This window comes from Martes martes (genome assembly GCF_963455335.1).
Source record: "Martes martes genome assembly, chromosome: 11".
In the NCBI taxonomy this organism is placed as follows: Eukaryota; Metazoa; Chordata; class Mammalia; order Carnivora; family Mustelidae; genus Martes; species Martes martes.
The window spans coordinates 64,851,066-64,866,398 of record NC_137899.1 but is presented as its reverse complement, the minus strand read 5'-3'; the positions used below and the strand labels follow the sequence as shown (position 1 = coordinate 64,866,398).

General features: G+C 34.3%; 1 protein-coding gene across 1 annotated transcript in view; it reads right to left on the bottom strand.

Moving 5' to 3' along the window:
* BBS9 (Bardet-Biedl syndrome 9) overlaps positions 1-15,333 on the bottom strand; it is a 452,280-nt gene that overhangs the window by 259,995 nt on the left and 176,952 nt on the right. Inside the window, exons 11-15 of the mRNA XM_080818332.1 lie at positions 14,818-14,894; positions 11,804-11,857; positions 5,919-6,021; positions 4,142-4,246; positions 1,801-1,815 (exon numbers count right to left, since the gene is read on the bottom strand). Of these exons, the coding sequence (XP_080674458.1) occupies positions 1,801-1,815; positions 4,142-4,246; positions 5,919-6,021; positions 11,804-11,857; positions 14,818-14,894 (354 nt within the window). The remainder of the gene's footprint in view (positions 1-1,800; positions 1,816-4,141; positions 4,247-5,918; positions 6,022-11,803; positions 11,858-14,817; positions 14,895-15,333) is intronic.

The following is a 15,333-nucleotide window of genomic DNA, read 5'->3' as shown; positions in this document are numbered from 1 at the left end:
GTAGCATATAATGTCTGTTTGTGCTGATATTAATGACACTAACATTGATCACTTGGTTACGGTAGTGCTACCAAATCACTCTTTTTTTTTTTTTTTAAGATTTTATTTATTTATTTGACACACAGAGATCACAAGTAGGCAGAGAGGCAGGCAGAGAGGAAGAGGGGGAAGCAAGTTTCCCGCCAAGCAGAGGGCCCGATGTGGGACTCGATCCCAGGACCCCGGGATCATGACCCAAGCTGAAGGCAGAGGCTTTAACCCACTGAGCCATCCAGGTGCCCCCCAAATCACTCTTGTAGAGATACTGTTTTCTCCTTGTAATTAAAAAGTAATCTATTAGGTAATGTTTTAAGACTGAATATTCTATTACTCCAATGAGTTTAGTGTCCACTGATGAATCTTGACTGAACTAATTATTATACAGGTTTTGCAAAATAATGATTCTCTAATTCTAGCAACCACTCTACATTTATTAGCTGACCTCCTTTTGTAGAGTTTTCCCTCTATACATGCCTTTATTTTATCACTGTACTCATAAATTCTATTTCTGTCTTCAATATATTATAATAAGTACATTATGATTTTGATGCTCTAAGTGTCCCATATGAATCATTGTGAGGTACTGTGATCATTTCTTGACTAATTCTTTGCTTTCTGACCCAACAATATAGGACAGGCTCTCTTACTTTCCCTCCTCCAGACCTGGACAGCCCTTTCTTGAAGAACCCTGATCCTTTGTCTAGATATGGTATTCAGATATGAAAATCTGTGCATTAGAGGTGCTCACTACTACTGAGCCGAGGCCTGAATAGGTCTCTACCCCATCTCCATAGCCTCTACTCTACTCTACTACAATAACCTCCAACTGAGCTTCTGACAGGCAATTTGGCTGTCTTTCAAAACCAGTTCTTCACACTGCAGTCAGAGTGATCTTTCCACAATACATTTCCATTCCTCTCCTTTCCAGGGCAAAAGCATGTGTGTGCATGTTCACATCCATGCACTTTTGACATACTTAAAACCATTTAGTGGCTGCCCTTTGGTCACAGAACAGACATCAAAATCACTAGCATAATCAAAAAGACCCCATAATCAAAAGACTCAAAAAGGGCCTATTCTTTCCCCATACCCTAGTTACATTTTTTTAAAAATATTTTATTTATTCGACAGAGAGAAATCACAACTAGGCAGAGAGGAAGGCAGAGAGAGAGGAGGAAGCAGGCTCCCTGTGGAGCAGAGAGCCCAATGCGGCACTCGATCCCAGGACCCTGAGATCATGACCTAGGCCAAAGGCAGAGGCTTTAACCCACTGAGCCACCCAGGTGCCCCTATACCCTAGTTACATTTTGACCTCTTTACTCCAGCCTTCAATTAAAAAAAAAAAAGATAGCAAGAAAGAAAAAGAAAAGAAACAATTAGAATTCAGTGACAAACACCATTTTTCCTTATTCTTTATTTATATTAAGTAAAATAAGATAGCAGAGCATATGAGTAAATCACCCAAACTTACAGATATAAGTGGTCAATGACACTTCTGATTTTTTTTTCCAAAACAGTCATGGAGCTTCATTCTTTTTCATGACTCTAAAACAACTAATAATGAATGGCAAGTCTCTATGAGAGGAAACATTTATGATCCTCTCCATAGCCACATGAAGGCACTGAATCATCCTAAAGAAGTGTCTGTGGTTAAAACAGCAGTCTGTAAAAACAGTTCATTCATGGTATAATACTAGTTCAATTCATGGACCAAATTTCAATTCTGAGATTCATTTTGTCCTAAATCATCTTTTCACTTACCATCAGGATTTCGGTCTATCCATCAGAAGCAATGCAAAAAAGGATAGGAGAGAAAGAATGCAACAAATTATTTGTGGTAAAATTACAGTACAAATTTAATATACACCTGTTTAAAAATATAAACTAAAATTTTCAAGAGTCTCTCAGATGATTTAAATGGCCCCCAACAAAAATAAGTCAATTCACAACTAAAGAGTATAACATGAATAAGTGAAATCTAACAATATATTTGCACATTCATTCTCAGAAGTCCATGACAGTGTTATTCCAGTGTAAATATGGCAAAAAATAAATAAATAAATAAAGGTAAGGTATATGATCTAGACCAAGAGCAAACCAGATTCAATATAAATGACATCAAGAGGATTAAATGAATTGTTGGGGAAAAATTTTGAGTGCAAGGCCAAATACACAGTATTTTCAGTTACTCTCATTTATATTATAATGTCTTTTGTCTTTTGGCTTGTCTTGGTATTCCTTTACTTTTATCGACTTTTTTCACATTTTAATTTCATTTTTTTTTAAAGGAAGTTGTATTTGAAGTCGACAGTTTTTTTTTTAAGATTTTATTTATTTATTTGACAGACAGAGATTACAAGTAGACAGAAAGGCAGACAGAGAGAGAGGGAGGAAGCAGGCTCCCTGCTGAGCAGAGAGCCCGATGCGGGGCTCGATCCCAGGACCCTGGGATCATGACCTGAGCCGAAGGCAGAGGCTTAACCCACTGAGAACCCCAGGAGCCCCTACATTTTAATTTCTATTTGACTTTCAACTAATTAATGTTACGTTATTTGGTTTAGCAATAATTTATAATCTTTTAAGTTCTGTCTTTAGAAAAGCATAATAGTTAAAAATGGTATGTGTAACCATAAGATCACAGACTGATTTTACAACTTCATAATGTATTTTTAAAGCATTTGTCCACTTGCTACATAACCCATTTCTCTATTTTAAATTCATATTCAACCAGTGTTACCCCTTTCCCTAAAAACAAGTGAAATACTTAGTTGAATTAAGGCATCAATACCTACCACACATATTTGAAGTGTAACAAGGATAAAATGTATAAAAGTCCCTATGATTACGGAGACACTCAATGATAAATGATCTAGAGATTTTAGTCAAATATTTCTTTCTTTTTTATTTCACAACTCAAAATTAAAATAACATTAAAACTCCCAATGTTCTTTTCAGAAATATCCAACTAAAAAAGTCTATCACTCTTTGATGCCTTATGGAAATTTTGTATTTCTTTCTGAAGCCAGCTTTCACAAAGTCATTTAAACATAAAATATTTACATTACCACAAATTTTGAAAATATAAATAAATGATCAAAATGGTCAATTCTGGCTAATAATGAATTTTTTAACAACCTAATATAAAATAACTTACAAAGCAGAAGAAATAGATTTTGAAAATATGTATTAAAGTTATAAAATCATCTCAGAGTATAGAGTTGTCAATGCATAAGCCAGAAAATTCACTTAGACAAAATTAAAACTATACTTATTAAAAAACATTACTAAATATGCAAAGTGGACATCAATAGAAAAGAAAAAGATAATCAAGGCATCTCTAAAACTTTTAGAACTAAAAAAACTGTACAGAAATGTTTTAAAAATACAAATGTAACATTGCTAAAATACCCCATTATCAGTTACACTATGTTAAAACATCAGAAAAAGAAAGAAATGACTATTCATATTCTACCAATAAACAGATTGTCAAACAGTTAATATGAAAAATTCACTGCACAGGGAAAAATCCAAACTATAAAATTTGACCAAATGAAGTTAAAATTTACACTAACTGAATCTCAACTGGACTGAAGATAACTTGTTTCAAAAGAGTTCCTTGAAAAAACACAGATCAAATTTTAGTAAATGTGTTCTTAAATGTTTTAACATGTATGATACAAAAGAGTTTTATTTAGTCACTCATTAAAACAGTGTCTGAAACTCTGAATATTGCTTTATATTAGAGCAATTCATAATAGTCTTTTTCACGAACTCAGATTAGGCTTTTCTTTTTTCTTCAAATAAATGAAGTCTAATAACATACTGTGAGTGTGAATAAAAATATATCATATTTGCTACTGAGAAGACAGAATCAAACATTATATGTGGGAATCAGTTAAACAGCTTATCTCTAATAATCCATAACACATAAAAGTAATTTGGACATACAATTTTATTTAACAGTAGGAAAGAATTATTTTTCCATTTAGTATTATTTCACAAGGTGTCTTTCAGTCTTAAATACTTAAACATTTAACTCATAACTCCAATTATTTAAAAGTAGTAATTAGGATTATAAATCTGTGAACAACTGTGTGCTTACCTGATGGTCTGGAATAAGAAACAATAGCATTTCCTTCCAATTCAGGTGGTGTGTAACTCCCTTTCAGATAAACAGAAAATGATACCGTTCTACTCATTTCTGGTGCTATAAGAAATGTGAAAGTAATATTAAGTTTCAAAATGTTGGACAATTATTATTAACAACAGTTAAAATTATGCATACACTACATGCCAGATAGTATCCTAAGCACTTTACATGGATTAATTTATTTAATCCTCACAATAACCCAGTAAGGTATGTACTATTACTGTCCCCAGCTTTTGTGCATGAGGAAACTGGCTACAGAGAAATTAAGAAGCTTGCCCAAGGTCATATAGCCAATAGAGAACTGAAAACTGACTCCAGGGCAAGGGTGCCCATATTCTACATCACTGCTTCTCTTTAGTCAGATGAATAGGCAGAATGATCAGAAAAAAATGTACACAAAAAGGAAAGAGAATTTGGGAACTGGGATTAGTGCACTTTATCATAGCTATAATACAGACTGCAGGGGAAAATGGGAGGGGGGTACTGCATATGGATGTAACTATAACTGTAACAACTTTGCAGATTGTATGTCACCTTCTATATTCATGTATTTGACCTCCAACCTGAGGTAGGCAGTCTTAAGACGCTTTTAACTGGAAAAATAAACTGTTCAGAATGTGTTTTAGAAAGACAAATTGGAAGTATTGTGAAAATAATTAGAAAATAAAGTGAGAACCCAATGTCTGGACATCACCTACAAGATTACTTCAACCATTCAACCATTCATTCAGTGTTTCAATTAATATTTTATTTAATTCCCCCTATCTGCCAGGCGCACTCAAGTAAGGGTTGGTAATACAAAGGCAAAAGAGAGAAATATGTTCTTGACATCATGAATAAGATACAGAATAACCAGCTGAACAGCAGCAGTAAACAAAGAAAGAAAAAGAGTAGAAAGATAAATCAGAAATCATTTTGATAGGACTAATGACAACTTGGATGTAAATGGTAGGGCATGAGAGATTCTGTGCAAAGAAACCTTACTAAGAGTTGCCATTTATGACCTGTCTACTATTTTAGGCATTATTAGAGATATCTTATATAGATTCATTTTCTAATTAAATCCTCAAAATAGCCCTGCCAGATATTATCCCCTTTCTGCAGATTAAAAGAAATTGAGGTTCCAAGTAATTACTAAAGTAACTTGCTAAAGGTTACACATCAAGTAAGTGTCAGAGCCAGGATTCAAATTTTGGCCAGACTCTAAGGCCAATATTCTTATTTCAGACATAACTGATTCAATAAACAGCTCACTAGAGAAACACCAATAAAGAAAGTCTTCCAAATTATAGTATTTAAGTACAATTACAGGCCCATCTAGTTAAGGAAAGCACTTGAAAATCTATAATTACTTCAGCTGAATGACCATTCACTGAACATTGCTATTTTTTAAAAAAGTACCATTCATGCTTGATGTTTGGAGGGAAAATATAAGCAAAACAACACAATCATTGATTTTAGAAAGATACCAGGCTCATTATTCAGACAAGAAATATAGCCATGACTATGGCAAGTGCTGTGAATTGTGTAAGACTGATGATTCACAGACTTGTACCTCTGAAGCAAATAATACACTATATGTAAATAAAAATAAATAAATAATAAAAATAAAAATAGAAAAAAAAAGAAATATAGCCATGAAATAAACATACTAACAAAAAAAAGTTTTTTTTTAATTAAAAGAAAACCTCACACCACGACAGACTTTAAGCCAAAGCAGAACACTTACCCATAAATTCAAAGGTGAACTGATCACAGGTCAGTACTAAAGGTGGTTGTACATAGACTGATAATTTGGCTTTTTGCAATGCCAGTCGATTCTGCAATGTGACCTAAGGAAACAGAAATTGTTATCAATAGAAAATTACATTTTATCCAAGTTGATAGGATAGCACAAGTATGTGAAAAATCACTAGCAAATAATTAGGAAACACTATCTGAAAAAAAATGAGTAGTGGCAAAACATAACATGTAACGTAAATAGCAGATTAATGGGTAAGTAGATAAGTGGTACTTTCTACCCAGTTAGAAACTGGTCAAAGGAGTTAAATGACCTTTCTCCAATGGAGATATAGAAATGGCCAAACAAGCACATGAAAAAATGCTCAATATCTTTAATCACTATGAAATACAAGAAATTACATATCTACTAAAATGATATAATTAAAAGAACAGACAAAAATAGGTGTTAGCAAGAATGTGAGGAAAGACATCTCATATATCGCTGATGGGAATGTAAAATGGTACAGCCATGCAAGAAAACAGTTTGATCGTTTCTTTAAAAATTAAACATAAATTTACCATATGACCTCACAATTCCATGCCAAGAGAAATGAAAACATATGTCCACCCAAAAACTTGTAAACAGATTTCATAGCAGCATTCTTCACAATAGCCAAAAGTAGAAACAACCCAAATGTCCATCAACTGATAAACACATAAACAAAATATGATATATCCTTACAACAAAATAGTATTCAGTAATCAAAAGAAATGAAGTATTGGTACATGCTACGACATGGGTAAGCCTTAAAAACATCATGCTAAGGGACAGAAGCCAGTCACAAGGAACCACATATTGTATGATTCCATTTATATGAAATGTCCAGAATAGGCAAATCTATAAAGACAGAAAATAGATTAGAAGTTGCTGAGGGATGGGAATGAGGGAGAGGTGTAGGATGGAAGAGGGAAGGGAGCATGAGGTTACTTTTATAATGGGGACAAATATGTTCTAAAATTGAATTGTGGTGATGGTTCCACAACTCTGTAAATACAGGAAAAATCAGAGAACTCCTAAATGAGTAAATTATATGGTATATGAATTATAACTTAATAAAGATATTAAAAATGTTCTATCAAAAGCAAATGAAAAAATCCACCCTGCGCTTGGTGAATAATTACATCATGAAATATGTGTTCATTTCTTTTCATATGTAGATGTGGCAACGGGATGAACTTATCTAGTATCTGCACACCACCTTTTGCATAAATTATTCTCTAAGGAAGGATTTCCTTACTAGGTGGATAGTTAGTAGTCTAGACACATATCAAAGCACTACATTATTCCATGGCCTAACACAAAAATACATGACAGATCTAATTATAGAAATATCAAGGAGTGGTAATATTGATTGTTGCATATCTCAGCTGGCTGCATTTCTAAACTGGGCTCTTATATGGTGATGCTAAGAAAACCCTCCCAGATTAGAATCAAAAGCTAAGAACTCTGGGGTAACAGTATGACTGGGAAATAGGGCAGGTATGGGTAGAGAAGGCCAGGACTTCTCTCACTCCCCATCAAGAGAAACATCAGCAGAAACCATTAAGCCCACGGATTTTTACTGGGCCACAGTGCAAAGGAGCATCCTTTTCAGGCTATCAAAGAAAAAGCTTAAATATCTTACTTTCGTTGCACATGTTCCCTCTTTGGACTTTTGTATCCTAAAAGTCCCAGCCTTTGAACAGCATCCTTTGGATGAGTTCATCCATGTGGTTGGTATGGTAAGCCAGACTTATCACAGTCAACTGCCCAGGCAGGGTTGGTATACCAACTGAATCACAATCTCTGGGGATAGTTTTGGGTATTGGTTTTTTTTTCTAGCTCCCCAGATGATACCCGTGTACTAACAGAGTTAAGAAGCACCTTCTATATCATACCTTTGCTGTAGAGCAACTTTCAATCTAGTTATTAGATTTTACTATATGAGACAGATATATTTCATTAACTGACACAGTACAAGGGTAAAATTATTTTTAAGAAAAGTAGTTTTGGGAGGCGCCTGGGTGGCTCAGTGGGTTAAAGCTGCTGCCTTCGGCTCAGGTCATGATCCCAGCGTCCTGGGATCGAGCCCCCCATCGGGCTCTGCTGCTCAGCGGGGAGCCTGCTTCCTCCCGCCTCTCTGCCTACTTGTGATCTGTCTGTCAAATAATAAAATAAAAAAATCTTTAAAAAAAAAAAAAGTAGTTTTGGGGGCACTTCAGTGGCTCAATCATTAAGTGTCTGCCTTTGGCTCAGGTCATGATCTCAGGGTCCTGGGATCAAGTCCCGCATCAGGCTCCCTGCTCAGCATGAGCCTATTTCTCCCTCTCCACTCTCCCAACTTGTGTTCCCTCTCTCACTGTGTCTCTCTCTGTCAAATAGGTAAATAAAAATCTTTTAAAAAAAAAAAGTAGTTTGCAAATTTCTCTTAATTAAAAGGTATGTATCACCTATTCCTTAATATATATTTTATATATATATATAAAATATATACATATACACACATGCTATACAGAAAGAAACAATATACATGAAGGAATATGCACCTGGCCAAGAAACATTATATACATATAATTAAACTTAGTACATATCTTGCATTCATTTTAAATGATGTGGGTATTCTATACAACTTAAAAAATAAGTTAAACACAAAAATTTTGAATTGCAAAGTAAAATTTTTAACAGATAACTATTGATGCAAATAAATACAAAAAACACAGCAAATGAACAATGAATCCTCAATTTTTAATTTATAAGCCCTGGGAATACACGAGGGGAATCTGCATACCACAAGCAAATCTTCCTTCATGATATCTGGTCATTATGAACAACATAATACCTTTTTAGTAAAATCCTGATGGTAATTATGGGAAGAAGAAATTATGCCAGGTCCACTAAATAAACAGGACACAACTTAAATATTTTACCATAAGTAATAATATAATGCTAGTCTACACATATATATTTAAATAAAATTAATAATATTAATGATAACCATTAACAACTTTTTTATATTAATGAAACCATGCTAATAAATTGTATGCATTATCTCATTTAATCTTCACAAAACCACAAAACAGGTACTATTACTATACATCATTTTACAGAAAAGAAAACCATGGTTCAGAGAGGCTTAATAATTTGCCCAAGGCCACTCTGATTATAAGTCAAAGAACCACATTTAACTTCTGTCTGCCAGAATCCAGAGCCCATGCTCTTAATCAACTATGGTTAAGTCTCAAAACAACCCTGCATTTAAAAAGTATCCTCACTTCACAGTTTTTTAAAAAAGAGGTTCAGAGAAGCTAAATAATCACCAATAAGCCAATGTGTGCAAGAGAATTGAAAGCTATCACCAGGAATATATCATAAGAGCTTAGTTTTAAAAGTGAAAATGAAAAATCCTTAAAGTAGTAATAAGCTACTCGTAAGAGAACATACACTCTGGACTGCCTCAGTGGCTCAGTCAGTAAAGCATCTGCCTTCCGCTCAGGTTATGATCTCAGGATCCTGGGATGGAGCCCCATATCAAGCCCCACATTGAATCCCCTCATTAGGCTCCCTGCTCAGCCTGATTCTCCCTCTCCCTCGACCCCTCCCCCTCCTGTGCTCTCGCACGTGCGCTCGCTCTCTCTCAATCTCTCTCTCTCAGATAAATAAAATCTTTAAAAAAAAGAGAGAGAACAGACATTCTGACTTTGCCTGGCATAACAATGTATACTTAGACAATGATCACACAATTTTACACTGTTAGCAAGATCATGATAGCTCTTGTGCACAGATTTATTAAACCCCAACAATGGCCTAGGCATTTTCAAATGTGAATCAAGGAGATGTGTGATGAAAATAACTGGAGGAACAAAGAAGACTTGTGTTTGAGCCAAAAAAAAAAAAAAAGAGTTAAAGACTTGGCTTGGATCATAAACCTCATATTTTAAGAGAAAAATAATTACAGAATATTAAGGGGAAAATATAAAACATTAATACAAGTATTTTCCATGCTGTTTTCAGATTCTAACAAAATGAAATATGATCCTAAGAAATATAATCCCAAATTTTATCCTAGATACATAAATATGACTCCAAAAGCCAGGTATGAACAACCACTCTGCCTCAGTTCCCTGTAATAGACGGTCACGCATCACACACACATACTCAAGGTAGCCACATCTTCATTCACTTGGAACGGGTGGAAAAATTTTCTCAATTAACAGGATTTATTATGACAGAAACTTGCATGGTTATATATCTTGGCTGCTGTTGTTATAAAAGGCTATAAGAAGAGATTTATAGCAAAATTTGTAGAGAAACTGTCAGACAGAATCAGGAAGTCACTGTGTCTGCTGTACAAGTTCAGCTGATTTTATGCAACCCTTGTGTGTTGCATTCTTTCTCGAGCTCTTATAATGGCAGTAAGAAAGAGAGCTGAGACTTAGTCATTCTCAAATATAAAAATTCCACTAATGAAGGGGAATTTTCCAGTAGTGTCATTCCACCACTTTAAGATGGCTATTATTACACATGAAAGCCTAAGAACTGCATAGGTGAGAAAGGTGTATTTACTTATAGCAATAACTAGCAGTTGAGGGGGGGCAGGAATTAGCATAAGCAATGTTTTCTGGTTTAAGTACAGGATTTCTTTTTGCAATTTATAGTGTGCTCCTGAATTATTATGTGTGTATGTCTGAACATTATCAGTAGATAGATAAAAAAAGAGGTTTCTCTACACAAAAGTCTATAGATTATTCCTGGAACTCTGCAGGGGTTTTTTCTTTTTTGTTTTTTTCTTAAGCGTTTGATTTCTTGCCACTGCTGCTTTTCCAGACTCAGAAGTATTAATGAGATAGAGCCTTTGATTGGATGGGGGGAGGGAGAAGTGGGGAAAGACCACCCTTGTTTCCAGTGGCAAGAATCCAAAAAAATTAGCTTAGGAAACTGTTACAAGATTGGGCTCCCTTCAACTTCTACCAAAGATCCCCACACTTGGGCCACCCGCTGGGTCCAGTGTAAGCGAACACAATTGGTAAAGCCTGGTGCCCTGTCAAGCTCCTCCAAGGACAGCAACCCATAATCTAAGAAAATATAAAGTTCTATCCAAGTTTTGACTAAGCAAATTGCCAAGATACACAACTTTTCCTGGCTCCGAGGTCTGGGCAGTGATAAATATTTTCAACTTAATAACGTGCTGACTGATTACCACACTTTAATCTAAATGCCTTAAGAGGGTTCCACATTTGAGTTCTAGTTCTAAAATTCTACAATGACAGGACTAAAAATCTTAACCAAAACCACATCCTTCATATTCTATTTTTTTAGGACTATCAATTTGTCACTACTCTACTTTGTGGCTTCTTCATTTTAATATTTTCTTGCTATAAATACAACCATTTAAAGTTAATGTCATGGCAGGTAGATGACCAGAAATTCCTCTCAAACATACACATAATTATATATAGAAGAAAGATATTAGCATGCATGATTCCCTTATATATATGATGCTCCAATCAACTGGTTGGTCTATCATAAGTGGTAATGACACAATTCCTCCAACATACTTAAAATGTTAATTTTGTTTCTAGAAAAAAGACCCTAGATCATTTAAACATAATGGTTAAGCATAACCCATAAAAATTATTTATATTACATAACATTGCTATGAATGCAATTATCAGTTTTATATTTGTAGGAAAAAAATAAAGGTTATCTTTGCTATCCAAAGCTGAGGGAAATATACAAATTTCAAGTGTTTGTTTTACATTTCCATAAGCCAGTCATAGGGTGACAACAGTGGCAGATGCGATGAAATGTGTAATGCCATTTGCACAATAAAGTCTAGAACCATGGTACAATACCTTAACTGTGACTGAAGGGACAAGGTCAGTTCCCACTGCAACATCAGTAGCTTGCTGTAAACACAGAATTGAGAAGAGAAGGAAGGAAAGAATGGTTTCAAATTACATGTCCATCAGTGAGTAAACACAATGGTGCAATATATACTTCCCACCACCAAAATAGGGAACTAACCATAAAGGACTTATCAATCTAATGACAGACTAAAAGGGTTAATGTAGCTTTTTGAATGCCTTCAACTGGAAAGTCATAAGCTAATAGAAACCTTTTCCAAAGAGGAAAGAAAAGGTCACATATTTTATTATCAAACTATTCTCTTGCCAAATTTACTTAAGTGTTGAAACTAATTGAATTTAAATTTAAAAACAATTTTTAAATATTGAAATTAATTAATTATATTAACTTGTTCTTTATATTATATAGAAGAAAGCCTCCTTGTATTTCTCAGATAAGCATTATGCCAGCCTTTTAAGGTCCTTATATTTTCAACTTGCCAAAGATATGTTTTATTCTGATTAATAATATATATCTAAGACATGTAACTAATGATACAAAGCTTGAAGGGCCTTACACCTAGGAAAAAAAATAAAATAAAAGTAGAAGTGTATTTTTTTCTTAATAGTTCATATCATAAACTAGGTCATTCTTTGAACATCAGCCTGGGTTGCTTGATCCTACCTCTTAAAGAATTCAGAGCATAACATAATAGAGCAAACATTTCCTTAGAAATTATAACTTACTTATTAGAGTGGTAGATTGAAAGGAAAAAATGCTCACTCCCTGACAGAATAAGACGAAAGAGTAATATAATTTTCTAATAATATCCATGACTGGGGAACAATTAATATTAATAAAATCACTAATTCAACCAATGAATAGATCTATTGTGCTTTTAGTTAGCTTACCTGGCATTTTTTTTTTTTTTACTAAGAAAGACTAATGGCTATACTGTACTGGGTATTAGCATAAGTAAGAGTGGGGAGATTCGTATTCTATATACGAATCCATAGAAAACCATGTATGAACTCTGATCCACCTTCTCAATCCAAAAGATAAGACAGCAATGCTTGTCTTATCTATAAAAGACCTCACTCTAATAGAAATTATATTATTTTTTAGATGTGTGCTTTCATAAATAATGACAAAATAAAACACTGAGCCAGGCTTTTTGCTCTAGCAGAACCTGAAATCCAGGAAATGTTTTACGTTTGGCTGTCCACATATCTAGAAGAGAAACCAACATCTCCTGTTTCCTGTTCTTTTCAATCCATGTTTAAACACCTAGGTACTTCCAGGACAGCAGTCCTTTGGGAAGATAAAATTATAGCCAGAGACAAAGAGCTACACAAAGACACCATGGCACCATAGCCACATAAATTGTTGGGCCAGTGTGTTCTAATGGTTTGAATATGATACTCTCAGGAATCTCTTAAGAAGGAAAAATAGTAAGAAAGGGAAAATGAAGCTGGAAAGAGACACCTAGTCAAGAGGAAACAGCACTCTGAGTTACCAATAGGGAAATATACATTACAATAAAGTACTATTACACAAGGCCTTTTCCTGCAAAGATCAAAAGTTATTAAAGAACAGAAAGGGAATTCCTGGTTCCAAATAGCTTATGTTTAAGAGAACCTAGAAAAAATCATATAAGTTGCCCAAAGGAAAATAAGAATCATTTCCAAGGCAAGAAAATGTGTGTACATTTGTCAGCTAACTAAGCAAAAATGTTCCACTCAGACTACAGCTTTCAGGTAGAGTGAGAAATGGTGTGTGCTGAATGGCCAATGTTTTAAACAGTGCCTCTACTATGTGACTCAGCTGAGTGAATGTTTCTTTCATATATAGTACTTTTTTTTAAGTATGCCCAACTTACTATATTATGGCAATGTTAACGTGATTTTTATCACAGCTTGGGTTGGCTCTTTATACCAAGATTAATCTTTGAAAACTTAGGACAAGTACTTACTATATTATGCTCTGATACCTAAATATCGAAGTCATTTCCTAGGTAAAATTACATGACATGAACTCCAAATATAGTAAAAAGCAGTGAATTTGATCACTTGCCAAAATTGATGAACTTCTGATTCAGAGACAGATAAACTTAATAGATTTTTGCCCAAACTGCAGGCAGTGAGATATAACCAATTATAATCTAACAAGTGCTTACATAAAACTAAACAAGGAGGTGGGGCAAAATGACCAAAGACAGTCTCTCTTTCATCTTTGCTATTTCTCATCTCCATTCATTTATGAAGCAAAAATGCTGAGCACTCATTAAGTGACAGACACTAAAGATATGGCAGTGGATGAGACAAGCAGTGGAATGCAGTGTGAGGCAGTGGTGGTGTTGGTGGTGGTGAGGATAATAATGTTAAAAGAACTAAAATGTTGAAAGAACTAAAATTTGATGATAATGATATTGTTAATTATCATGACACTTCAACAAAATAGATCCTATTATTATTCCCATTTCACAGATGAGAAAAACTAAGAAAAAGAAAATAAAATACCTTGCTCTGGGTCACACAGATAGAAATGGCAGGAAAAAATAATTCCTGGCCCAACTGCTCAACTGTTTGTTAAATAACAAAGACACCCCCTTCCCTTCCTCCCTATCTCCTCCTCATTCACATATATGTATATATATATGAACACTATCTCATTGAACCTTCAACAAAAATCTTGTAGGGTCAGTATTATTCACCTGGATTATGATTATCTCAATATTATGGTACTGAAAAAGTTAAAAAATAAAATAAAAGTAGATTCAGAATAATGTGGAAAACCTCTTCTACTGTTGCCCCTTCCTCTCCTTTTTTTAGACCAAAATCCTAAGGAACTCCTCACTAAGAGATTGGAAATGTTTTTTCTAGAAGGTAATAAAAACTAAAAGTTGTTATCCTCTCTTAAGTTTCTATCTGGGGACCAAAATTTTCAATCAATACATATTGATCCCAAATCAGCATAGTCTACCACTGTCATAAACCCTTTTAAAGTCTGTGAATATACCTACAGACACTGAATCAAAGTTAGGAGAAACCATGGCAGAAACTTTCAAGTCATCTTCTCTCTCAGTCATGGGCCAAATACCTGTAATTTAAAAAGAAAAACGATATTTAATCATAAAGCAAAACTGCTGTATACAGTTTTTTTAAGAAGTTTTTTCTATCTCACATATCAAAAAACAACCCCACAAACATATTCATAAGTTGAACAAAACTAATGCATTACAGAATTAGAAACCTGATAATTCTTCCCCTGCTACAAAATTTGAAAGAAAAACTGTCTTTCTCCAAAGATATTATCTAAAATATGTCCCAGTGACTGAAGAGTGTTGGGAACTTTAGTGTTCTCTCCTTAACACTATAGGTAAAAGCCCAAACTATACCCTTTTGAAGGTAAGTTTGGTCAGAACTATCAAAATGTAAAATATACATATCCTATGATCTAACAATTCTACTCCTTAGCATTTATCCAATACTCATAGACACGCCCAAGGAGCTTCTTCTGCTGCTGGTAGTTTTTAAAA